This window comes from Monodon monoceros, unplaced genomic scaffold (genome assembly GCF_005190385.1).
Source record: "Monodon monoceros isolate NGI ecotype Baffin Bay Population unplaced genomic scaffold, NGI_Narwhal_1 Super_Scaffold_12, whole genome shotgun sequence".
Lineage (NCBI taxonomy): Eukaryota > Metazoa > Chordata > Mammalia > Artiodactyla > Monodontidae > Monodon > Monodon monoceros.
Window position 1 is genome coordinate 161,005,745 of NW_021703768.1, and position 24,526 is coordinate 161,030,270.

At 46.3% G+C, this 24,526-nt stretch overlaps 1 protein-coding gene across 2 annotated transcripts in view; it reads right to left on the reverse strand.

The window, feature by feature from the left end:
- Window positions 1-331: 331 nt before the first annotated feature.
- Window positions 332-24,526, reverse strand: part of INSR (insulin receptor) — a 127,195-nt gene continuing 103,000 nt past the window's right edge. The window contains exons 12-22 of one of the 2 annotated variants that reach the window (XM_029215667.1): window positions 22,880-23,154; window positions 21,137-21,276; window positions 15,920-16,079; window positions 12,556-12,658; window positions 11,072-11,139; window positions 8,282-8,526; window positions 7,149-7,259; window positions 6,901-7,060; window positions 4,602-4,731; window positions 4,139-4,273; window positions 332-1,599 (exon numbers count right to left, since the gene is read on the reverse strand). In XM_029215667.1, coding sequence (XP_029071500.1) covers window positions 1,245-1,599; window positions 4,139-4,273; window positions 4,602-4,731; window positions 6,901-7,060; window positions 7,149-7,259; window positions 8,282-8,526; window positions 11,072-11,139; window positions 12,556-12,658; window positions 15,920-16,079; window positions 21,137-21,276; window positions 22,880-23,154 — 1,882 coding nt within the window. In that variant the 3' untranslated portion in view covers window positions 332-1,244. The remainder of the gene's footprint in view (window positions 1,600-4,138; window positions 4,274-4,601; window positions 4,732-6,900; window positions 7,061-7,148; window positions 7,260-8,281; window positions 8,527-11,071; window positions 11,140-12,555; window positions 12,659-15,919; window positions 16,080-21,136; window positions 21,277-22,879; window positions 23,155-24,526) is intronic. The other variant, XM_029215668.1, reaches the window with a different exon arrangement.

Below are 24,526 nucleotides of genomic sequence, written 5' to 3' on the forward strand. Positions count from 1 at the left end.
AGTGTGTTCGAAGGCAGGGCTCAGCTTACCAGAAACCAAACTATCCATCAAACACCATCACCCACATGCTCAGTGTGGCCTGATCACGACGTCCAGAAGGGTTAGCAGCTAACGTGGCTTTAGTCCCAGAAAAATGGATGCCTTGAAGACCAAGGAGAGAGGCCATTGGTGCCTGGGTCCCCCTCCCCACACACAGGCAGACAGACCCCCATGCCCTACCCGCCCCCCCGGGAAATGGTCAATAACTTATGAGGCTGACGCTGGAGATTTTTCTTTTAAATTAAATATGTTACAAATATATTCTCAAAACTCTTCATCGTCTCAGTTCTTCTTTTTTTTTTTTTTTTTTTTTTTAATGTCCTGGCTTTGTTTGGTCTTGAAAAGATCCATTATCACTCCAAACTACTCCCATGGCTCCTGGAAAACATTTTTCACCAAAGTTAAGGGAGAGAAGACTCCTGAGGCTAAACTTGGGACTGAAGGAGACTCTTGAGGGCACGGTGTCCCAGTAGATAAGAAGGAAGGGAGGTGGGGGGAGCAGATCAGGGGCTCACACACTCCAGAAGGGCAGAACCTTCATGGGCTGATCCCCAAAGCGACCACTCAGCACGCATGATTTGCACACACACACGCACGCACGAGTACACACGTGAGCCACACCCCAGGACTGCAAAACTATATCCCAAATGCAAAAGCAGCAGCCATTGGTCAATCTGAGGAACTGATTTTGTGAAGGAAAAAAAAAACATCCTTCTGGATGAAAAAAACTTTCCTGAAGCCCACTCTGCAAAGTTTGGAATTCTACTAGGACAAGATTTGTTTTTTTCTTTCTTTCTAACTTTTGTTCCACAAACAAGATTTATGTTTTACACTGTAGCTCAGACACCAGCAAAAAAAAAAAAAAAAAAAAAAAAAAACCACTTTGTAAAAACAGGTGCTTTCTTTCAATCTGCTAGGAAAAAAAACAAAAAGTAACATCCGGGCTTGAAACCTCGGTGGTCCAAAAGGACAGCAGCCGTGGAAACCCCTTTCCCATCTAGGTTCACAGTTAAGCTCTCAGATGACTAGTCAAATTGGCAATCAAACCAATGTGTTTTAAGTCAGAAGAGGAACAGAAATGGATAGTCATGATCTCTGAGCTCCATTTGACACTGTGGCTGAGTCGTGTGAAAATCCTGAGTTTTCTGAAGGCCTTCAAACCAGAGGAAAGCGAAGACAGGAACCATTCCCCCGAGCAGGGGCCGTTAGGAAGGATTAGACCGGGGCAGAGTCAGAATGCGTCCGTTTTTCTTGCCCCCGTTCATGTGGGTGTAGGGGATGTGTTCCTGATAGTTTCTCTTTAGCCCCAGTGCGGACCCTCCATCCCGGCCCCCGGCCTCCTCCCTCTGCACATGTGAGGACCGGTCCAGGGGGACACTCTCCATGTCCTCAAATTCCATCTCCAGCTCCTCGCTCTCGGGCACCTTGTTCTCCTCGCTGTGGAAGAAGGAAACTTCGGGAAAACTGGGGTGCAGCTCGTCCTTGAGCAGGTCGACAATTTCCAGGAAGGTCGGCCGCATCTTGGGGTTGAACTGCCAACACATGCGCATCAGGTCGGTGCTGCAGGACAGAGGGCACGTGGACAGTGAGGCGCGTGCCGCCCCGCCAATCGGCCCCTCCCCACCCCTCGCCTGTGGCCCACACCCACGGGGACAAGTGCCGACACCGCAAAGGCGACAGTCAAGCAGAAACAGCGATTCTAGGGGCGCTGAAAGGTGGTTTTATAAAGAGCGTCAAGGGGGCTGTCTCCTCCCCAAACCAGATCCAGAAGGGCCTCTCCTGATGTTGCTACGTGCTGAAGACCATGGTTCACCGTTTTTTTTCTTTTAACTCTTTAATTTGTATTATTTATTTATTTTTATGTTTTTGGCCGCGCCACCCGGCTTGCAGGATCTTTGTTCCCCAACCGGGAATCGAACCCATGCCGCCTGCAGTGGAAGCGTGGAGTCCTAACCACTGGACCGCCAGGGAAGTCCCCATCGTTTTTTAAAATATTGAAGTATGGTTGATTTACAATGATGTGTTAGTTTCAGGTGTACAGCAAAGTGATTCCGTTATATATATATATGTATATATATACACACACACATATATATATATTCTTTTATATATAAAAGAATATATATCTTCTTTTTAAGATTATTTTCCCTTATAGATTATTACAAAATATTGAGTATAGTTCCCTGTGCTATACAGTAGGTCCTTGTTGTTTATCTATTTTATATATGGTAGTGTGTGTCTGTTAATCCCAACCTCCTAATTTATCCCTCCTCCCCCTTTCCCCTTTGGTAACTGTAAGTTTGTTTTCTATGTCTGTGGTTCTATTTTCTCTCGGTTCCTCACTCTATATGTACATCCCTGCACCTGATGAGGGCAGCTGGGTGGACTGACCCTAGAGGGCTAGTTCTGAGTGGCTGTCCTGCAGGCCCAGCCCCCGCTCTCTGGAGGGTGCGGGGTGGCGGGCAGGTGGAGACTATGACTTTACCTAGGACAGGCCCAGAGGGCTTGGGATTTCCATTTTACCTCGTCCTTTCCCCACTGTAACTTCTTCTAGGGCAGGGGTTGGCAAACTTCAGCCCTGGACCAAATATGGCCCCGAGTGTTTTTGTAAATAAAGTTTTATTGGCACGCAGCCACACCCATCCAATTATGCGTCATCCACGGCTGCTTCCAGCTACACGGCAGAGAGCCACCCAGCCCACAAAGCTGAATATATCTACACTATGGCCCTTTAGAGAAAAAGTTTGCAGGCTCCCACCCTAGGGTCTACATGTAATTTCCCTGGTCCTGGAACTACACCTAGCTGCTAATTGGCTTGGCAAGGAAAGGCCCTTCATGAGGAGATGTTTAAAAATATTTTACTCAGAGTTTCTAAGTAACTCTGCTTCATATTTTTTTTTTTTTTTTTTTTTTGCATATGATGTTTCTTCAAACTACGTTTTCTAAAGAGCTACCTTATTCTTTTGAGGATGAAGCATCAAAATGGCCTCCCTCCATGGATTTTTTTTCAGGACGGCAAAGTTTTTTCTTAAGAAACACTGATAAGGGAATTTATATGTAGTAAATGCTTATTGTAGAAAGTTAGAAAACACCCCAAAATATGGAGAAAATACAGCTTGCACACAACTCTCCTTCAGATATAACCTCTTGTCTTTTCTATCTGATTACATTTGGAAATGCAATTTACACACATTTATTACACTTATTTTAACATAAGCTAATCCATTGAGTTATAAAATATATCATAAGCATCATCTGAGATGTCAATTTCTGTTTCATATTATTTTATCAATTTACTTGGCAATTCTCATATTGGTGGGTGTTTTGATCATTTTCTTTTTTGAGATTTAAATAACATTGCTGTGAGTAGCTATGACAACAGGGTGATAAGAAAGATTATCTAACCATACCATTGACAGAATTGAATATTAAAACTCTCCCTTCTTTCCTCCCTCCCTCCCTCCCTCCTTCCCTTCCTTCCTTTCTTCCTTCCTTCTATTGCTAGTTTAGGAAGATAGTACTTTCTTTATTTTACTTTACATTTATTGGGCTATTATGACACTGGATAATTTGGTAAGTGTTTAATGATGTGCATTTGGTGTTTGTGTTGTCCAGTTGTTCCTACCACAAAAATTTAAGACAAATATTGGGAGAGGAATATGTCATACATACCCCTGACAATTTTTTTTTTTTAGTGTTTATGCTCAGCGATTTCTTTTTTCCACTTTTAATGAGATATAATTGACATATGCCATTGTATTATTTTCCTGACAAAAATGTTAAGTGTATAAAGAATAGATAGTTAAACCTAAGCCTCCACTCCAGCTCCCCAGTTTCCTTCCCAAAGTAACAGCTGCTGTGCAATTTCCTATACAACCTTCCAAAAATATGAAACGCAATAGAGCACACATCTAAAGATATAATACACAAACACAAGCATGTATGTAGACACAATATGCAAACACAAATGTGCATGCAAAGAAGAAATCTGCAAACACAAAGACATGTAGACATACGATACACAAACGTGAGTATCCCGGCAAAGGGCATAGACGTTTGAATGAGCACCTCACACACTGTACCCCGTTTCTACACTTACACTCTCTCAGGACAGTTGTCGGGTTGATCCAGAAACCCTCCATCCATGACAAATTTTAACACCTGCTCGTTTGATAGGCCTTGGTAAGGCTGTTCTGCCAAGCTGGTAATTTCCCAAAGGACCACGCCAAAGGACCTGCCAATAACAGTCGGGAATAGTAACAAAGAAGCCGTTAAAATACACACAACGCACACACACACACCCCTTCTTGGTTTACTAGAACCTGGTTGGCCAGTTCACTAAATAATTCATGCTGCATCTCAGAAATGCCTATAAGATTAGTGTCCATTGGAATGTCACAGTGGCTGTGCAAGGGTCCCCAGACATGCCATCCCTTCTTTTTCTAGATGGAGAAGCCCTGAGGAAGGCAGTTTTCAAGTGACCCCTCTCACACTGGTCATACTAGCAGAGCAACCTGGAATCCAAGTGCAGTGTTCTGTCCACCAACCCACACATGACTCACCACATGTCCGAAGAAGTGGTAAAGACCCCGTCCTTCAGCGATTCGGGTGCCATCCACCTCACGGGGAGCAGACCCTTTCCCCCTTTCCGGTAGTAATCCGTTTCGTAGATGTCTCTGGTCATTCCAAAGTCTGACAACAAACAGTAGTTCACATGCTCTTAGCCTTCAACCTGTGGCCAGCTGTCTGCCATCTTTTCTGCCCCACCCCTGGTAGAGCCCTCAGATGAAGGCACCTGCCCCAGGTGTGAGCTCACCTGCCTCAGGTGTGTGCTCACCTGGGTCACAGCCAAATCCAGTGAGAATGGATTCTGAGGGTACTCATGGGGATGTGGAGGGAGAGGATGGGCCACCATTTAAAGGGAAAGAAAAAGAACCACCAAGTAGCAAAGAAGTGATGTTCTGACCTGGAGCTTGGGAATCTCACCCTCAGCAATGCTTCCTTCCAACCCCTACCTCTCAGGCATCCCAAACTGAACTTTTCATGCTCTGCAACCAACCTACTATTTGCCACTGGATTTGGTCCCACCACCCACCCAGCTGCCCAGCCAGAAACCCAGTGCTGGGTCTTCCCTTGGCCACCCCCTTTCCTCACACCCCACAGAAAAGACAGTGGCGAGTCCTGCCCCCTCGACCTCCACATCCCTCTCTAGTCTGTTCCTCTCCACAGCCCTGGATGTCCCCAGGCCCACCACCATCTCTCACCTGCAGAACCCTCCCTCCGTCCTGACCCTGACAGCCCACTGCCCAAGAGAAGCTACATAAATAGGATCATGTCAATTCCTGCTTCACACTGGCTACGTAGAATAACATCGAGATGACCCACCATGACCGACAAGGACCTTCCCAGCCTGGTTCCTGCTTCTCTCCTCAACCTCACATCTCACACTGCTCTGCTCCCCTCTACGTTCACCTTATTCACACCACATCAGCCATCCTTCCAACCTCACAGCCTCTGCACGTGCTGTAGCTCCCCCTGAGACGCCATCTCTCAGGTCAACTTCTAACCCTGCAAGTCTTGGTTAAAACGTCGCCTCCTTATGGAGAGAGAGGCCTTTCCTCTCCATCATGGAACTGAACTCTTTACTTCCTTCAGCGCTCTCTTCCCAGTCTCCATCATCTTATTTACATGTCAACTATTTTACTGTTCATCTGGAACAGCTCTGCCCAGTAGAACTTTCTGTGATGATGAACGTGGTCTATACCACACTGTCTAATATTGTTCAAGGTTCCCAGTTCGACTGATGGACTTAATATTTTATTTTATTTTACTGAATTTAAATTAATTAAATTAGTTCACTGAATTTCAGTCATTTTATTTTACTTTACTGAATTTATTTATTTATTTTACTTAATTTCATTTTATTTTACTATGTATGGAATCTAAAAAAAAAAATTGTTCCGAAGAACCTAGGGGGCAGGAAAGGAATAAAGATGCAGACGTTAAGAATGGACTTGAGGACACGGGGAGGGGGAAGGTTAAGCTGGGACGAAGTGAGAAAGTGGCATGGACTTATATACACTACCAAATGTAAAATAGATAGCTAGTGGGAAGCAGCCACATAGCACAGGGAGATCGCTCGGTGCTTTGTGACCACCTAGAGGGGTGGGATAGGGAGGGTGGGAGGGAGACTCGAGAGGGAGGAGATATGGGGATATATGTATATGTATAGATGATTCACATTGTTATACAGCAGAAACTAACACACCATTATAAAGCAATTATGCTCCAATAAAGATGTTAAAAAAATTAATTTAAATTATTTTACTGAATTCAAATTAATCTAAATTAGTTTACTGAATTTAAATCATTTTATTTATTTTTACTTAATTTCATTTTATTTTACTGAATTTAAACTAATTTAAATTAGTTTACTACATTTTAATTATTTTATTTTACTGAATTTAAATTAGTTTAAATCAGTTTACTGAATTTATTTTATTTTATTTTACTGAATTTACATTAAACGCAGTGGCCAGTGGCTGCTGTGCTGGGTGGTGCAGATACAAACTGCAATGTGCAAATAATAACTGCAAGCTACACAAGAGCAGAAGAATCACGGCGACTCATTCAACCTCACCCCTGTAACACCTCCTGCAGCGGCCGGCACAAATACTACTTAAAGAAGTGAATGAGTGAATTAATGAACAAATGCAATTAAACTACAGCACAAGGACTAGGTCCCTGTCCAAACCCTGCCCCTTCCCAATATTAGAAAAGACTGAAGCACTTGCTATAGACAACTCCTCCTGAAATCAGAAGGCCTGGCCCATACATTTCAAAGCAGAAAGCCAGACGCACCTCCAATTTTGACGGTAAAATCGTGGGCGACCATGCAGTTTCGAGCTGCGAGGTCCCGGTGTACAAACTTCTTGGCGTTCAGGTATGCCATCCCGTCGGCTATCTCTGCAGCCATCTGAATCATCTCTTGCAGGGTAGGGGGAGGGCGGCCGGGGTTATTCTAAAGTCGAAACATGGGGCTGTGTTCAGCGACACCAGTGCCGGAGGCCGGGAGCGGGCACCCCACCGGGTACCTGGAGGCAGCTCACCTCGGCCTCAGGCCGCAGGGAACGGAGGTAGCTCTTCAGGTCCCCATGAGCCATCAACTCCATCACCACCAGCGTTGGCTGGCCTTTGGATACCACCCCCAGGAGGCGGACCTGTGGAACAAACATGGGGGAGGGGGCAGGGGGGCAGTTCTTGGATGAGGGTCTGTGGGAAGATGTCCACTCACCCGGGTCTCCCTGTCTGGTACCTACATCACACACAGCACCCTGCTCCTGACTGGACTGTGGAAAGCCCTGGTCTGCCTGGCTGAAACACCAAGGTCAATGTCTTGTTGGGTTGGGGAGTGGGAGAATTCAGAGCTCACAGTCTGGTGGGAGGGGGGAAGCAGACAGACCTGCCCCCACACAGCAACATGTCAAGGCAAACCCTCGTATCTCTGAACACAAAGGCCCACTTCCAGGCCTTTGCATAGCTGTTCCCACTACCTGACCCTCTGTTCCCTCGCCTGAGCTGACTGTCCTCAGCTGAGCTGTCCATACAGCTCGGTCCCTACACTCTGAAGTCTTTGCTCAAATGTACCTTTGCCACTGCTGCATTCCCAGTTCCCCAACTCTGCCCTCCTCTCCCTGTTGCCATAGCATCATCTCCTTGTGGACAACATCATTAATCTACTGGGTTTAGATTCTGTCTCCACCCGCGGGATTGAGAGCTCCAGGAGGACAGACATCTGCTGCATCCCAGAGAGGAGAATGGAGCTCAGTACAGAGCAGGTGCTCCTTGAATATGTGTGGGGCAAGGATGAAAGGACACAGGCTCAAGGAGAAATTAAGGGGCCATGGTGGGAACAGAAAGGCAGGGAGAGTCTGTGCTGACTTGGGGGAGCAGGGAAGGGGTGGACCACTGTGTTTAAAGGTTACAAAGGAGCCAGGAAGAGGGAAGAGATGGAAGATTCTGGAAAGCAATGGTACAGTGAAAAGGGTATTGCTCTGAGTGAGGTGGGAGAGGATGGGATTTGAGAAATGAGAAGGGAAGGGCCACCTTTATTTGGATGTTCAGCAGAGTCGGGGCTGGGCAGGAGGTCCACACCCAGCATCCTCACTGCTCTATGCAATAGGAGGAAGGACAGGTATTACAGGAAGACTTTTTCTGCTCCTGGAGCCAACTCGGGACTCACCACGTGGTGGCAGGTGAAGCCCTTCATGACTGAGGCCTCGTTGAGAAATTCGATCCGCTCTCGCAGGCTGGCAGACTCGTTCACTGTCTTCACCGCCACTCGGGTCTCCGCCTCGCCCTTGACAATGTCCCTGGCGTTGCCCTCGTACACCATGCCGAAGGAGCCCTGCCCCAGTTCTCGCAGGAGTGTGATCTTCTCTCGAGGCACCTCCCACTCATCCGGCACGTACACAGAGCAGGGAAACACTACACCTCACTTATCTACACAGCACCCTTGGAGGATCCCTCAGGGGTCCCTGGCCATCTCCCACCTGAGCTCCCCCTCCCAAACGTTCACTGACTCCTGTGGTCCAGACCCTGTGCCAGGCAGTGGGCACAGAGCCAGGAACAGGACAGGCAGAGACTGGGGAAGGAGTCCAGGGTTCTGGCCAGTAAATGCTGAGCTGAGCCTGCATCCCCATCCTTTCTGTCTGATTTCAGAGCCCTGTTACCAAAGGATGCTAATTCCCAACTGAGCCTGTTATTTCTGCAAAGTACCAAGGGGATAGAGGATGACCCTATCTGACAGGTGAGTGAGCTCACCCAAGAACACCCAGTGCCAGTGGATCTGCAGATGGGATGCAGCCACATAAGTGAGAACAGAAGAACCCAGGTGGCGAACCCACCAAATGGTGTTTGTTTTAAGCCACTAAGTTTGGGGTGGTTTGTTACACAGCAAATAATCTGCAGACAAATACACATAGTCCTCATAAGAAAAGCCAAGATGTTTTCTGCCCTCCTCTGCACCTGTTATGGGCTGAATTGTGTCCTTAGCAAATTTATTTGTTGACATCCTAACCCTGGTATCTCAGAATGTGACTGTATTTGGAGATGGAGTCTTTACAGAGGTGATCAAGGTAAAATGAGGTCATTAGGGTGGCCCTAATCCAGTCTGACTGGTGTCCTTGAAGAGGAGATCAGGACACAGACACACACAGAGGGAAGACCATGTGAGGACACAGGGAGAAGATGGCTGTCTACAAGCCAAGGAGAGAGGCCTCAGGAGAAACCAACCCTGCTGACCCCTTGATCTCAGACTTCCAGCCTCCAGGACTGTGAAGAAATCAAACTGTTTACTAAGCCACCCAGTCTGATCACAGCAGTCTGAGCAACACGATACGGTCACCAATGGCTCTTTCAAGGACATTGGATCAGACAAGCGTTCTGCACCCAAATGAACTCACAGATGCTCACTGGGGGGCCCCTCAGGCTTCTGAGCTTGGACCTTTCCCTGTGTGTATCCCTTGGCCCAGAACTTCCTGGCCTTAAAGACCCATGAGCCCCAATTTCTAGCTTTCACTTAGTACCCCTGTGCTCTCAGCCATTGCTGCATCCCCGGAAGGAAACAGGACAGTAGGGTGGAGAGGTGGTCCTGAGGTTCAGCTTCCCCATCTCTGATACGGTTAACAATGCCATTCTCAAACAGGCAGAGGATGCTCTGGATTAACATTCACCCACTCCTGCTCCTGGGCTCTGTGTATATTCCCACTTGGAATAAACTCCTTGTCTAGCTTCTCTATTCTGATGCTTTGAGGTCTTGCTGAACCTGCCAGGACTGCCCACCCCAGGGGTGGCCAATTCCTACCGACAGTAAATGACGTGCCTGTGAGTCCGCTTTTCATATGCAGACCAACCAATCCACAGCCCACACCCCAATCCCCTCCGTGATCAGGCTCTCACACTCTGGGCCACTATCCCCCTGCCCTGATCACCCCAGGGCCAGTTTGCAGACAACCAAGGACAGCCCCTATGCCCCAGACCCTGCTGAAACAGTTCAAACTAGCTCATCCTATGTCTTACCCTGCCTGACTTCTCCTTTCCCATGGAAAAGACAATAAAGCCTCTTGCCGACATTTTTCCATCACTCCCTCTGCCTCCTGGCCGACCCTGGTGCTTCCCCATGTGGCCCTGCCTCCTGTTTCTCCGGACTCTGTGAGTCTAAACTTCTTCCTCATGATAGTCACTTGCAGGTCTGCACGTCTCACCAGACTTATTTAAAACAAATCCCGGGTACCCTTAGAAACACCATCCCTGTACCCCAAGGCAGCATCCTGTCAGGCAACGGTGTGCATGCCTTGAAAGTCGCTTTCTGAATTTGCTGCACGAAGCATTTTAGAAACTTGTAAGTGCAACAGCTGCGTTCACATCTGAAGGAACAGCCACGCCTTTTCTTCAGGGGTCACTCACTGCCTTTTGGAACAATCCAGGGGAATATGGCCATTGATCCTGCCCTATCAGCATCAGCATCACACCCATGGTCAGCTGACAGCAATAGCAGATGTGCCCCTGGTACACACCCAGCTTCCCACCTTCCCCATCTTGTCCTTGCTTCTTGTCTGCCCCATCCCTGATCCCCAGTCTCTCACCTTGGCTTCTGATTCCCACCTCCGAGCCTGGATGGCCAGTTTGGTCACCACTTTCTGGCTCTGACCCTCGGCACTCTCTCTGGCACAGGATCCAAGCTCTATACCCCCATAGCTGGGGCACCAAGTTCATGGCCTCTCAGCCAAGCCCACGCATGGGTCCCAGACCAGCTAGATCAGCCCATTCCAACAAGTGCCAGACAGCAGGTGTCCGACTGCTCCCGGTAACAGGGTTTCTGCAGCAAGGGGCAGGTCTGCAGACTCAACTGAACGAAAGGACTCTTCTCAGCCCCCCAGGGTATCAACTCTTGACTGTCACTTGACAGTGATGGCAAAGGAAACTGAACAGCGGGATTCTGGTCACCCACAAGGGAGGGGATCATACTCACCATCGCTGGCACTGAGGTACTCAGGGTTTGAAGAAGCATACAGTGGTCCCAGTGGCCCATCCGGCTGCCTGGATGAGAAAAATGGAGACATTCCATCTTGATATCCTCACAGAACTCTGTGGGTCATTAGCGGGAGGTTACAGCCTCCCCAGTGCAAACAGCCACCCTTATTAGCGGCATGCACGTAATCCTGGATACAGTTTGGGGTGAGGATGGGGGACCCTTATTTTTTTAGCAGAAGCCCATCAGATGGCCACTTAAGTGCATCACCATGGAACCGCTCACTCATAAGCTACAATTTATGGTTGTCAATATAACATCTAAAAACTGCTCATCTACTCCTGCTTCGGAACCATCTCATTCCAGCTCATAAGAAACAACTGTTGAATTTTCAGGAAATTTGCAAGCCAGTTGTTAAATACAACCACCATTTAAAATTAAATTACACAGGCTTACAGCTAAATACATTATATTCAAAGCAAAGGTAATGAATATTCAAAACCAATTATCATGCTACCTCTTACTTTGATGGACTGGACACTCTTCAGCCCTTCTGTATTACCTTATTTATTTATATGATTGCATCCACATGGCAGAAATACTACATATCTGTGATTGACTGCATATCTCTTCCCAACTCTGCATTCAGTGACGTCGTGTCTGTAGCTTGAAATTGGCCACAGTGGGAATATTCACAGCGGGTGTAAATAGGCAGATGCTACATACCAAGACCGATTTATTGTTCTGTTGTACATCCAGGCTTGAGAAAGTGATGGCAAAAATGTCAGTAATGCGGATTAAGCTTAAATGTGTGTCATCTCTGTAGCCATGACATTGCCAATGGCACAAAAATTGAGAAAATATGCTTTCAGTATTTAAAAATTATTATCTGATTCTGCAAAAGTCATTCCTATTGTCGATGAACATATATGCCTTATTTCATTTTTATCTTGCTCTTAAATGTAAACAAAATATCAATCAAGATTCATCTTGGAACTACAGCCGTTCTTCAGTTGCACTCATAGGTTGGTTATAGGTACAAAGGTTCAGGGGAGAAAAAATTGACAAAAACATTTGGTGAGGATCAACTGGCTGTAGGGAATTTATGATAGCGAGTACTGTATATTGTATTATGATAATTATCTGTAAATTGCATGCTATGCATCCTTTAGATCAGTAAGATTTACAGTAAATTTATTTATTTTAAAAATATTTACTTATTTTGCTGCGCTGGGTCTTAGTTGAGGCAGGCAGGCTCCTTAGTTGTGGCATGTGAACGCTTAGTTGCGGCATGCATGTGGGATCTAGTTCCCTGACCAGGGATCGAACCGGGGCCCCCTGCATTGGGAGCATGGAGTCTTATCCGCTAGTGCCACCAGGGAAGTCCCTACAGGAAATTTAGATATAACGCTATCTACACGTAGGCATACTTTTCCCCGAGAGAGCTGGTTGTTAACCATTTACCAGAACACCTCTGTGCTCACCTCTTTCTCAGGAATAGATAAATACTTCCGATCACGACACTGAAGAGAAAGACAAAGATGAGGGGGCCGATGATAATTTTTGCAATATTTGACGGCACGTCTACTGAAATAGAATAAGAAAATATAAGTTTCACATCAAAATGTGTTCACATCAAAGGTCACACCGGAAAACACATCTACATGTCCAACGGGCCACACACACTTGTCCCCCTTCTCTAGTCCCTGAACCTCTCCTGCGGTGACCCCAGACTACTGCCCATCACCAGCTTTTCTCCCTTCACCATCGAAGGCCACCTTCACGGGCACGCAACCCAAGCCATCAGGCAGGTCCGCACACTCAGAAGGTTCTGCTCTCTTGTTTAATGCTCTATTGTCCCTGTCTGGAAAGTCTTAATAATTTTTAAAGAAGGAGCCCTGCATTTTCACTCTGCACTGGACCCTGCAAATTAAATAGCTTATTTTAATCCCAACAGCACCTCTGGCAGATGAAAAATTCACCAGAAGTGCCCTGTGTTTGCTGGGGGTCGCGTCCCAAAAAACGAAACCAACGGAAGGCATGCTATGTAGCCTTAATTCTTTTTAATTCACACACAAGGCTGAGTTGTCTATAATTACAAATGCATCCACGTATTCAGATTCTTCCAAGCCAAGGAAGAAAGTGAGTTCTGGGAAGCCAGAGAAGGAACCTAGTCCTTCAGGTCTTTGATAATAGTAGCTTACTGAACACTTAGGAACACGCCAGGCACTGTTTGAAGTGCTTTGCCTGGGAGATCTTAATTAATCATCCCATAAGCCAAGGCGGGAGGTGCTATGATCAATGCCAGTTAACAGATTGGGAAACAGAGGCTCAGAGAGGTGAGGGGTCATGCCCAAGTCCAAGAGCTGATCCACGGTGGAGCAGGGATTTGAACTCGGGCCATCTGAGCAAGTTCTTGACCACCATTCCATGCTGCCTTTTGTGGCCATCTCTATCCAGAGACATCTCATCCTCCTGGACCTCCCTGAATTGACAGCAAACTTCCTCCTTCTACCTCTGGTGGCTCCTGGCATGGAGAAAGCCTCCCTAAATATTTGCTGATTGAATGGGACATGAAAAATGGAAACCGTCTGGTCACGTGCCGTGGTCGGCAATGTCTCTCTTCCCCATCCTTTGGCAGGGGAAGCTGGAGGCTACTGATTGCTCAGAACCCAACACATCTCACGGTAGAACCTGAGATCCATGCTGCCTGCCCCACCCCGTCTCTGTGTCCCAGATCCCACAGTCCTCAGATTCCAGTGGCCACCAGAACTAGGGTGTGGGAAGGGAAGCACCCAGAGTGCAAAATTTGAGAGGAACTCGTGCGCTTGGCCATGCCAGGGCAGAGTCAACCCCTGAGGGTGAGTGCCTCTTTAAATTTTGCACCCTAGGTGCCTTGCTTGCCTCCTCGTTATTTAAGAAAGAATTTTTTAAAGTAATCTAATGTGTCAAACATTTAATTCTCCAGCTGTTTTGCTATTGTTAGTAAGCAGTGCTGGATTTCCTTGAACATTTATCTTTTCTGGACATCTCTGGTCATTTCCTTAGGATGAATGTCTAGAGCCAGCACTGCTGGCTGAAATAGTAAAAGCCTTCGTAAGCTTTTTTATACATACTATTAAAGGACTACATTTTAGGACTTGTCTACCATGAAACAGAATGTCCGTGTGTCTGCACTCTTGGACAACACTAAGTACATACTTAAAAAACAGAAACGAACAAAAACCTTGCAAATTTGATAAGTTAACAATTCTATCTCACTTTGACTCGCTTTTCTTTCTTTTGGTGTGGTTTTGAGTGAGGCTGGACCTTTTCTTCCTTACGTATTCTATTTTTTCTATTTCTTTTTAAATAGGTTATTTATATCCTTTGCTTATTTTGTGTGAGGACATATGTCTTTAACTCATAGGAGACATATATACGTACTCATTTTGTATGAAAGATATAACTCTTTGTCAATGACGTTACAAATGTTTTTCCCACTTTGATATTTTCCTTTGAATTTTATTCATGGTGTCCCTCCAAATCCTTGAAAAATCCTGAGTCTTAGGAGTGTCTTTGTTATTGATGATCCCCTTGGAACATACCTGAGTTTATGCTAAGACATGAGATGGTTCGGGATGGGGGCTGGTCACCAGAAAACCAAGTGTGTGATTAGAGGGGTGGGGTGGCCTCCAGACAGGGGGAGGGGCTGGAGGTGGAGTTCAATCATGTGGGCAGTGCTTCAACCAATCACATCTGTGTAGTGAAACCCCAATAAAAACTCAGTTCACCAGAGCTCAGAGGAGCTTCCTGGCTGGTGAACACATCAGTATACCAGGAGGTGATGTGATGTGTCCTGATTCCATGGGGAGAAGACACAGGAGCCGTGTCCAGGACCCTCCTAGCCTCCACCTTATGTGGCTCTTCATTTGGGCGGTCCTGAATTACATCCTTTGTAATAAAACTGTCATTGTCATATAGCACTTTCCTGAGATCTGTGAGCCATTCTAGCAAATGATCAAATCTGATGGGGCTGTGATCACACCCAAATTTGTAGCCAGTCAATCAGAAGTGCAGGTGGCCTGGAGAACCCCCAAAACCTGCATCTGGCATCTGAGGTGAGGGCAGTCTTGGTGGGAACAATGCTCTTTTTAATTTGTAGAGTCTGTGCTAACTCCAGTGGAAAGCATCAGAATTGTGGTGCTATATGTCCGGTTGGTGTCAGAACACTGACACCACCCAAGTTCCCACTCCTCCTGGGCTAGAATCTCCCTTCCTTCCAAGTGTCTGGGTTCCTACCACATGTCGGGCTGAACATCTTCCGCCCCAACTCATACATTCTTCCAGTTTCCACCAAGATATCACCACTTCCAGGAAGCACTCCCTAACCAGCTCAGCTCTCCCCACCTGTCCTCACCCTACTGTCCACAGTGTATCCAGCTCACCCCATGGCGGCACTTCCTGCCTCCAGGCCAAGAGCACACCCAAGGCCGAGCAGATAAGCGCCCACATCCTCCCTTGGAGGGCATGGCCTATCTAAAAACAAAGATGAAGACACCAGTAACCGGAGCTAACGTGTTTATCGGATATGCCCTGTGCCAGCCACTTGACATTCGTGATGTCATTGAAACGTCCCTTCACCTCCAGGGGTGGTCCTAGTATTATATCCATGATCAGATGGAGAAGTGCAGGCTCAGAGAGGGCATGCCTCTTGCCCTGGTCACACAGCAGCAGCCGTTGGACCCAGGAGTCGAGACAGAGCCAGTACCCACAGCCTCCATGCTTCCCCAACCATCCTTTGAAACGTTCTGCTGTGTGCAGCACCAAGCACAGACCCTACCAGTCGAAGTGGCCGTGCAGACTTACAATAGTCTGTGACGTAGAAATAGGTAGCTTCCGTCCAGGAGCCATTGCCCGCCAGGGAGGTGGCCCGAACTCGCACACTGTAGTTCCCGGGTGGCAGACCACGCAGCCTGCAGCCCCGCTCCAGAGCAAAATGCCTGCGGGAGACGCAGAGGTGCAGCTCCTAGAAAACAAGGATCCCACTCAGAAATGACACGGACGGAGTTAGCCACAAACGCTGCAACGGGCAAGCGACTTTGAGACTCGAGGAATTACAGAACCTTAGCTCTATGGATAAGGCACAGACAGAGAGGTTATCATTGATACATGATAACAGCCAATCTTCCTAAACCACAGCCAAGCCTGTGGCTCAGATCACGTCATTTAATTCTTATAACCACCTCATGCTTAGCCTCATGTTAGAAACAGGAAAACTGAGGCTTGGGGTGGAGGTCTGGCAAACGTTTGCTGTAAAGGGCCAGAGAGTAAATATTTTTGGCTTCAAGGGGGCCAGACGGTCACTGTCACCGACTCAACCCGGCCATCATAGCTGAAAAGCAGCCAGAGATGGATCCTGAATCCTGAATCTATAACATCCGTAAACAACTGAACGTGGCTGTGTGCCCACAAAACACGGTGGATGCTGAAAGCTGAACTTCATAGAAATGTACACATGTCAAGAGATGCTATTCTCCTTTGGATTCTTTTCAACCATTTGAAGATGTGGAAGAGATTCTTAGCTCACGAGCTGCACAAAAACAGGTTTTACATAAATAGCTTGCCCTCCCCTGGTTGGGGAGCTGAAATGATTTGTCCCAGATCTCATAGCTGATAAGTGGCAGGGAAGCCCTTGAACCCAGAACTGTCTGGCTCCAAACCTCTCCTTGAAACCACCATGGGGCATTTTCACCAGGACTCCAGAAGGTCAGGAAAAAAGGGACCCAGATCACCTAAGAACCAACCGGTTACATGGGCTTAATGTCTTAAGGACAAATTTTAAAACACCTTCCTTTCCTTTTGATTTATTTTACCACCATTAAAAGAGTTGCGATTTACCTAAATGTCTGGCAAGAAGAGAGGAGATAACTAAAGCATACATGCCCCAGCAATAAACATGTAAAAAGAAAGAAACCCAGAGCTTATTAGGAAAGGCGTGAGGCTTACTGGGAAATACGACCACGAAACTTGCAAACATCGGCCACATTTTGAAAACTTTCCAAAACAGCTCCAGGCTAATAGTGCATGCAGAGAACTGGACTGGAAATTTTCAGGAAGGAGTGGAGAGAGAGAGAAACATAAAAACTCCCGTGCTTATCATGTGACAATAACAGCAAGAAAACAGATCGGGCTGGCGGCAGGGGTGGGGAAGTCTAGTCCAAAGGTTCTTCCAAGTAGGATGAGTCACCAAGTGGAAAGGGACAAATAAGCAAATATAGAAACCAAAGGTAGCTGCTATCCGGGATAAAGGGGAAATACATCCTACAGTGCTGGCCATGTACCTCGAGGGGTGGGGATGGAGAAGGGAGCATGTTGGAAGGAACTAGAGGCAGCTCTCTCCATAGATGCCAAAAAAAGCAAAACAAAAAAGAAGCAAATCTGATGAAGAGTGACGAAGCCAATTATAGAAGTTTGTGCAAACAAGAGAAAAAAAAACAGCTAAAACTGCAAAAACGTACTGCAGCAAAGGATATAAGTGCACAAAAACTGAAAATCGATGCTCTTTTCAGGATGGGGGTGGTCCCTGGTACCAGGGTCCCCCAAGGTGGGAAGGGAAGTGGTGAGGGGAAAAATGACTCTAATGCAAGGTTCAAGGAGAGGCAGAATCAAAAACAATGCAGCTAGAGGTGATTTTGGCTGTTAAACTAGCAAATAAGGGGAAAAAATGACCTCCCACCAAATGCTGGAGAGAATTTTGTAAAACTAGCAAAATCATATCCCAACAGCACAAACGGTATAAAAATAGCTTTTTAATATTACTTTTTACTTTATCAAAGCGATACTAGACAATTATGGAAAATGGAGATAATCGCCCAGTTTTGCTTATAAGTTTTTTTTTCTTTTAACGTATTGTAACCTCTCACTCCTAATTTTCCCTCTATCCCTCTGTTCCCCTAAAGAGCAAATAGGGCTCGTCTGTCTAGGATCAGGGTCCATGCAGGTCCCAGGGCTATGCAGGGCAGAGGTTATGGTGGAGATTGGTGGTGAGAATTCCTACTGGCAACACCTGGGCTCCAGGAATGAGAGAGACAGGCCATTGAAGGCGGCTGCGAGAAGTTAGGGTTGGGTCCAATGCCAGTAGGGTAACAACTGTCCCAGTTTACCCAGATTATCTCGGGATGCAGGACTTCAATGCTCAAACCTGGGAAATTCCAGGCAAATGGGGATGAGTTGGCCTCAGTAGCAGAGACCTGTCTCCATGGAGACAGAAGGCAGATTAGCGATTGCCAGGGGCTGGAGGAGGAGGGAGCAGGGAAGATTGGGGGTTGATGGCTAAGGAGGTGGGCTTTCTTTGCTGGGTGACGAAAATATTCTGAAATTGTGGTGATGGTTGCACAGCTGTGACTATATTAAAAATCATTGAATTGTATGTGTTAAATGGGTATATTTTATGGTATGTGAAGGTACCTCAATTAAGCTGTTATTTTAAAACCCTCATGCCTGAGCCAATCAGCACACAGCACTGTCATGGTCATACGATTGGGTGTCACGTGACCTCAGCATGGCTGGAAATGCTGGGACACAGACTCTCTCTCCCTCTAGGCTTGGCACTGAGAGGATATGAAGATTGGAACCACTAAAATCACAGGACGATCAGGAGCTGCTGGGATCACTGCAAGGACCCCTTGAGGTGAAACAGATCCAAGGGAATTCTGGATCCAGATGCGCCTGATCTCCTTCGACTGTTCAGTTACGTCAGTCGTAAGCTACTGACTTTTGTCATAAGCTACTTTGGATGGGGTGGGGGGCGTGTTTCTTGGCTGCTGGTGGAAGATGAAGAATAACAGCTTGGAAGATCTGAAATCCAGAGCCTGTAATCTCAACCTCTACATTATACTGGACAATGGTCACCCCCAACATCATTGTAAAGGGCTGTACATCCACGAGTTTTATGGATATACCATCCTCTATGTATCCATTCTCCAATGGACAGACATCTAGTGGCTTGTACTTTTTGCTAGTGGTGAAAATCTTATGCAGAAAGCTTTACCGCCACCCCAAATTTGAATTATTTCCTTAGAACAGGGATTGGGATAAGATATTAAATCAACTCTGCAATAACGGCTCCCTATGAATCATGCCTCTCTTTATACACCCCTGAGGGCTCCCCTCCTATACTGATGCTGGGTTTGGCCACTGGACTCACGCTGGTGCACAGTTTTCCTTGTTTCTTTTTTTTTTTTTTTTGCGGTACGCGGGCCTCTCACTGTTGTGGCCTCTCCCGCTGCGGAGCACAGGCTCCGGATGCGTAGGCTCAGTGGCCATGGCTCACGGGCCCAGCCGCTCCGCGGCATGTGGGATCCTCCCAGACCGGGGCACGAACCTGTGTCCCCTGCATCGGCAGGCGGACTCTCAACCACTGCGCCACCAGGGAAGCCCTCCTTGTTTCTTTTGACAATGCTCTGCAGGACATATAAAAACAGGCCGAGGGTCAGATTTGGCCCACAGACGACAGTTTGCAGATTTCAGTTCTAAATCATCATCAAAGCTGAATATTCGGACATCAAGAGATGTGGTCCCAGGAAGGATCAACAGAGAGAGGTCCATCTGTCCTCTCTGGCTTGCGGAAGCCAAGCTCTGCCCACCTGGTTACAGGATGACTCTCCCTCAAAGTTCCAAGAAGTCGGACAGTTTTGCTACAACTTCTGTTAGGGGTTGGCAAACTAGGGCCCGCAGGCTGAATCCGGTCCACTGCTTGATTTTGTAAATAAAGTTTTATTAGCACACAACTACTCCCATTCATTGTTGTATTGTCTGTGTCTGCTTTGGAGCTCTAACAGCAGAGTTGAGCAGTTGATCCAAGACTGTATGGTTCCCAAAGCTGAAAATATTAACTCCCTGGCTCCTTATAGAAAATGACCTCTGATCCACCTAATCACCCTTAATTGCCGATGTCAGGCGTCAGAGCCCAAGGATCTGGGTTTGAGTGTTGGGTGTATGACCTTGAGAAAGTCTATTCAGCTCCCCAAATTTCCATTCTCTCAGCCATAAATGGAGACACTAGCAGATTTTCCCTTAGAGGGTCATTGTGAGGTATAAATGGATCATTGCAAAGGGCTCAATTGATGGCAGGGTACACCCTCCGGGTCAAACTCAGGCAGGTAACTTGACATCTGCCTGAAGTCACCCAGTAAAGGGGAGAAATATCCTTAATCAGGTCCACACCCCAGCAGTGCCTCTCTTGACAGATGTAGACCCCAAGCCCTTTCTGGGGATAGAGACCTGCCCCACAGTGGTTACAGGCTTAAGAGTAGGGACCAGCAAATCCCAGCCTGCTTGCTGCCTGTTTTTGCAAATAAAGTTTTATTGGCACACAACCATACCCCCTCATTTACGTATTGTCTACACGGCAGCTTACACAATGCAAAGGCAGAGTTGAGTATCAGACACCATCTCACCACAAAGCCAAACATGTTTCCTATCTGGCCCTTTACAGAAAAGAATTGCCAACCCCTGGATTAGAACATCAGATAGTCTTGGGTTTGAATCCTGACTCTATTCTTATAAACCTTGGATGCCTCATGTTTAAATTCTGGATGCTTCAGTCAGTACCAAGCTCATTTGGGTTATTCTGAGGATTTATTGCACTTCATTGGTCCCGAGAGACATATTATTTTCACATTTTGACACTTCTGAAATTGGAACGCATCTTACAATTAGAATTGGCAACGGCTTTTCCTCTCTTAGCGTTCTATAAGAATAACAGGGCCTTATCACGTCTTAGATATGGTGGAAATAGGATAAATGAGATACCGTGTGTTAAGCGTTTAGGATAAATGAGATACCATGTGTTAAGCATTTAGCATGCATAGGGCACACGGTAAGTCCTGGGGATAGTTTAGCTACAATAAAATTTGTAAGCTGGCATTTCTGACCCATCTCCCTGGAAAGTCAGATATCAAGGCTTTGAGTCCTCATGACAAAGCACCCTAATGAGAGAAGCACTAGAGCCAGAATTTAAGAAGAAGAAGGAGGTACCAATGACAGCCTTGAAGGCACATCCCCAGGCGTCAAGGATCTTACCTCTTCGCCGTATCGTCGATAACTCACTTCGTACAGCACGATCAGACCGTTGGGTTCCTTGGGCTCCTGCCACATCAAGTGAACGACGTTGTTCTCGAAGATTTCGTGGGTCACGGGGCCAACGATATCATCTGCCTTGGCTGTAAGGGGCAGTGGTTAGAGGCAGGGACCCGGCCCCTGGATCACATCCCACCCCCACCACTTAGCAGCTGAGTGACCTTAAACTGGGCACGTAACTTTCTTGTGTTCCATTTCCCATATTGGAGAATGGACATATAGAGCTCGTCTCATGGGATTCTCTACATATTTATGTCTGTCTGTCTATCAATCGATTGATCTATGTCACCTCCTGTTGAAATGGAGCAGGTGCCCTATGGTCTGTGTCCCCCATGTCCTCCGCCTGCCTTTTGTCTGTGGAAAAACTGTAGCCAAAGAATAAGTTTAATCAGAGAAGGGAGAAAATGCAGAAACAAAGGAAAACAGTCAAAGGAGACCAAATAATAAGAATTTAGTCATTAAGCAAGGTCAAGGACCTTGAGTTCCTTCTCAAGGGCTACAGATAATATGCTGAGCCGTATCCTGTGAGCTGTCTTATAGATACTGAAACCCTCGCCAGGTGGACACGTTAACTACATGATGACCAGACTGTACCCATGACATAAGCCGCCCCAATTCCAAGAATTGGCCTCAAAGTAATGGAAACAAACCAACCCTGGAACTAAAGACTAACCATACTTAAAACAATCTAGATGACGCTGGTCAGACCACTGATGACCAACTTCAAGATGACGGTCAGAGCTGGCTGTGCTGTTTCTGCATGTAGCCCCCTCCCTCCGTCTAGAAAAGCTCTTGCTTACTGACTGTCGTTGGGAGGGAGTTGGCCTTTGGACAAGTGTCCGCCCTCCCCTCACCCGCCAGTTGCCACCATCCAAAATAAAGCAAATTTTCCTTTCCACCAACCTTGCCCCTTTATTGGCTTTTGAGCAGCAAGCAGCCGGACCCCACTTTCAGTTACACTGTTGGTTCTGTTTCTCTGGAGAACCCTAATACACTGTATAAGTATTCCTTAATTTTACTTTATTTTTCTTATGGCTCGTGTGTACTTTCTAAAGTTTATATAATGGCTATGATGACTCATATAATTACAAAATAATATAGGTTAACATGGATGGACCTTGAGGGCATTATGTTAAGGGAAAAAAGCCAGACAGAGAAAGACTCATAGTGTATGATCTAACTTATATGTGGATGATAAAAAAGCTGAACTCATAGAAACAGAGAGTAGAATGGTGGTTCCCAGGGGCGGGGGGGGGGGGAGGGAAATGGGGGGATGTTGGTCAAAGGGTACAAACTTCCATTGATAAGCTGAATAAGTTCTGAGGATCTAATGTACAGCATGGTGGTTATAGTTAACAATATTCTGTTGTATACTTGAAAGCTGCTAAGAGAGTAGATCTTAAATGTTCTCACCACAAAAAAGAAATGGTAATTATGTGCCCTGACGGAGACGTTAGCTAACGCTACTGCGGTAATGCTTTTGCAATATGTGAGTGTAGCAAACCGGCACATTGTACACCTTAAATTTACACAATGTTATACATCAATTACATCTCAATAAAGCTGGGGGAAAATGAAAAATGACTAAGGCAAATAAGTTAAAATCACATATACGCTGCCTAGAGGGTGGAAGGCTTTTCCTTGGTCAGCCTGGGGCTCTTGGCCCCATGATGTGAGCTGACCCACCTTCGGGCATGGTCCTGGCACTGACATATGCAGCCACACTGCACCTCTCCTCGGGGGAATCTTGGTTGCAAGCCTGCAGCTCAATGCGATAGCCAGTAAAGTGGCGCAGGCCAGAGATGACCAGAGACTCCTTGTTCACCACTTTCTCGAACGGTCTGTGCTCCTCTGAGCTCGTAGGTGCGCTGGTTGAGGACGTATTGGGGAATCCCGGAATGGTGGGCACGGCCGCTGTCACATTCCCCACATCACCAAGGGCCCTGCGTTTCCTCGACGGCCTGTCACGAGAGTAGGACACACCCGGTCAGGCAATCACCATCTTTTAAAAAACGTTGCCGGAGAATAAAAGGCTTGAAACCAAAGACTGCGGTGCAGTGAGATTCCAGGGGGAGTGTGGATTACAATGTTAATTTCCAGGAATTACAACCCAGAGCAGTTTTCAGGATGCCCTCATAGGCATCATGTCAGGCAGGTGCACCCCAAGAGGGGAGTAGGGGGGGAAAGGGCTCCAGGACCATCCATAGGAGACACACCAATATTCCCCTCAACATGCTTGATTTCAGATTATCATTTTGCAGGTTAATAGCCCAGCCAGGGTCAGTGTTAAAAATAAGATGCCGAAAGCGTGTAAGAGCCTAGCTTTTCAGGAAGCCCTGCCAAATCGTCCAAGCTACTTGACAACATCGCCAGTTTAATCAGGAGAAATGCTTCTGATCCTATGACCCTTTAGGACACCTGCATAATCTAAGTGATTATACTTCAGTTATTGGTAAAAGAATCTTATCACTCAGGTTGCTAACGGTAACTCAAAAAATGTCTATGCAATTGGCACATTTTCCCCCTTAAAAAGATAGATGAAGAGAAATGTTAATAGCCTAAAAAATATACAAATCCAAAAAAAACGGTATAAAGAAAGTTTGAATTTACTCATTATTCTGCTGGCCACTGTGTCCTTTGGGCAATTTTTTTTATTATGTATGGGTATGATGGGGACCAAGCTAGTTTTATAATCCACTTTGCTCACTTGTATTAGAAGCATTCTCAAATATTTCCCTGAAAACATAATGTTTGAAGTAGGACAGAATTTACATTTTTTCTTTTTCAATGTAAAGGTTTTCCCTCCTTGTTATGAAAGTACCACGTGCTCATTGCAGAAAACCTGGAAAACTGTAGAATATTCCATTTCATACGTGAGCCATAATTTACTTCGCCGTCGTCTTATTTTTTAATGTAAGCATATTCTTAATTTTTTGTTATGATAAATATTAATTTGATCACCATCTGATTGTCTGATTAGTTCCTAGAAGTAGATTCTGAGACGAGCAATTACTAGCTTATGCCTCTTTGCACGTACGGCTAAACTTCTATCCTCCAGACCCTTTGTACTGACTGTGGTCTCACCAGTGACGCACGAAACTACACATCAGGATGATCTCGGCAACGTTGAGGGTTAAAAGGAGTTTTTGTTTTGTTTTGATTTTTCTTTTTCATATTTTCAACCTCAGGAGAGAAATTTTTTAAGCATTACTCTACTGCTTTATTTGCACCTCTGTGTCCTGCTGAGTGTAAAGTCTTCTGTCCTTCATTGATTCTTTTGTGTTTCACTAAGGATCTGTCCACCCTTTGCCCATCCTTTCTATGAAGTTCTAG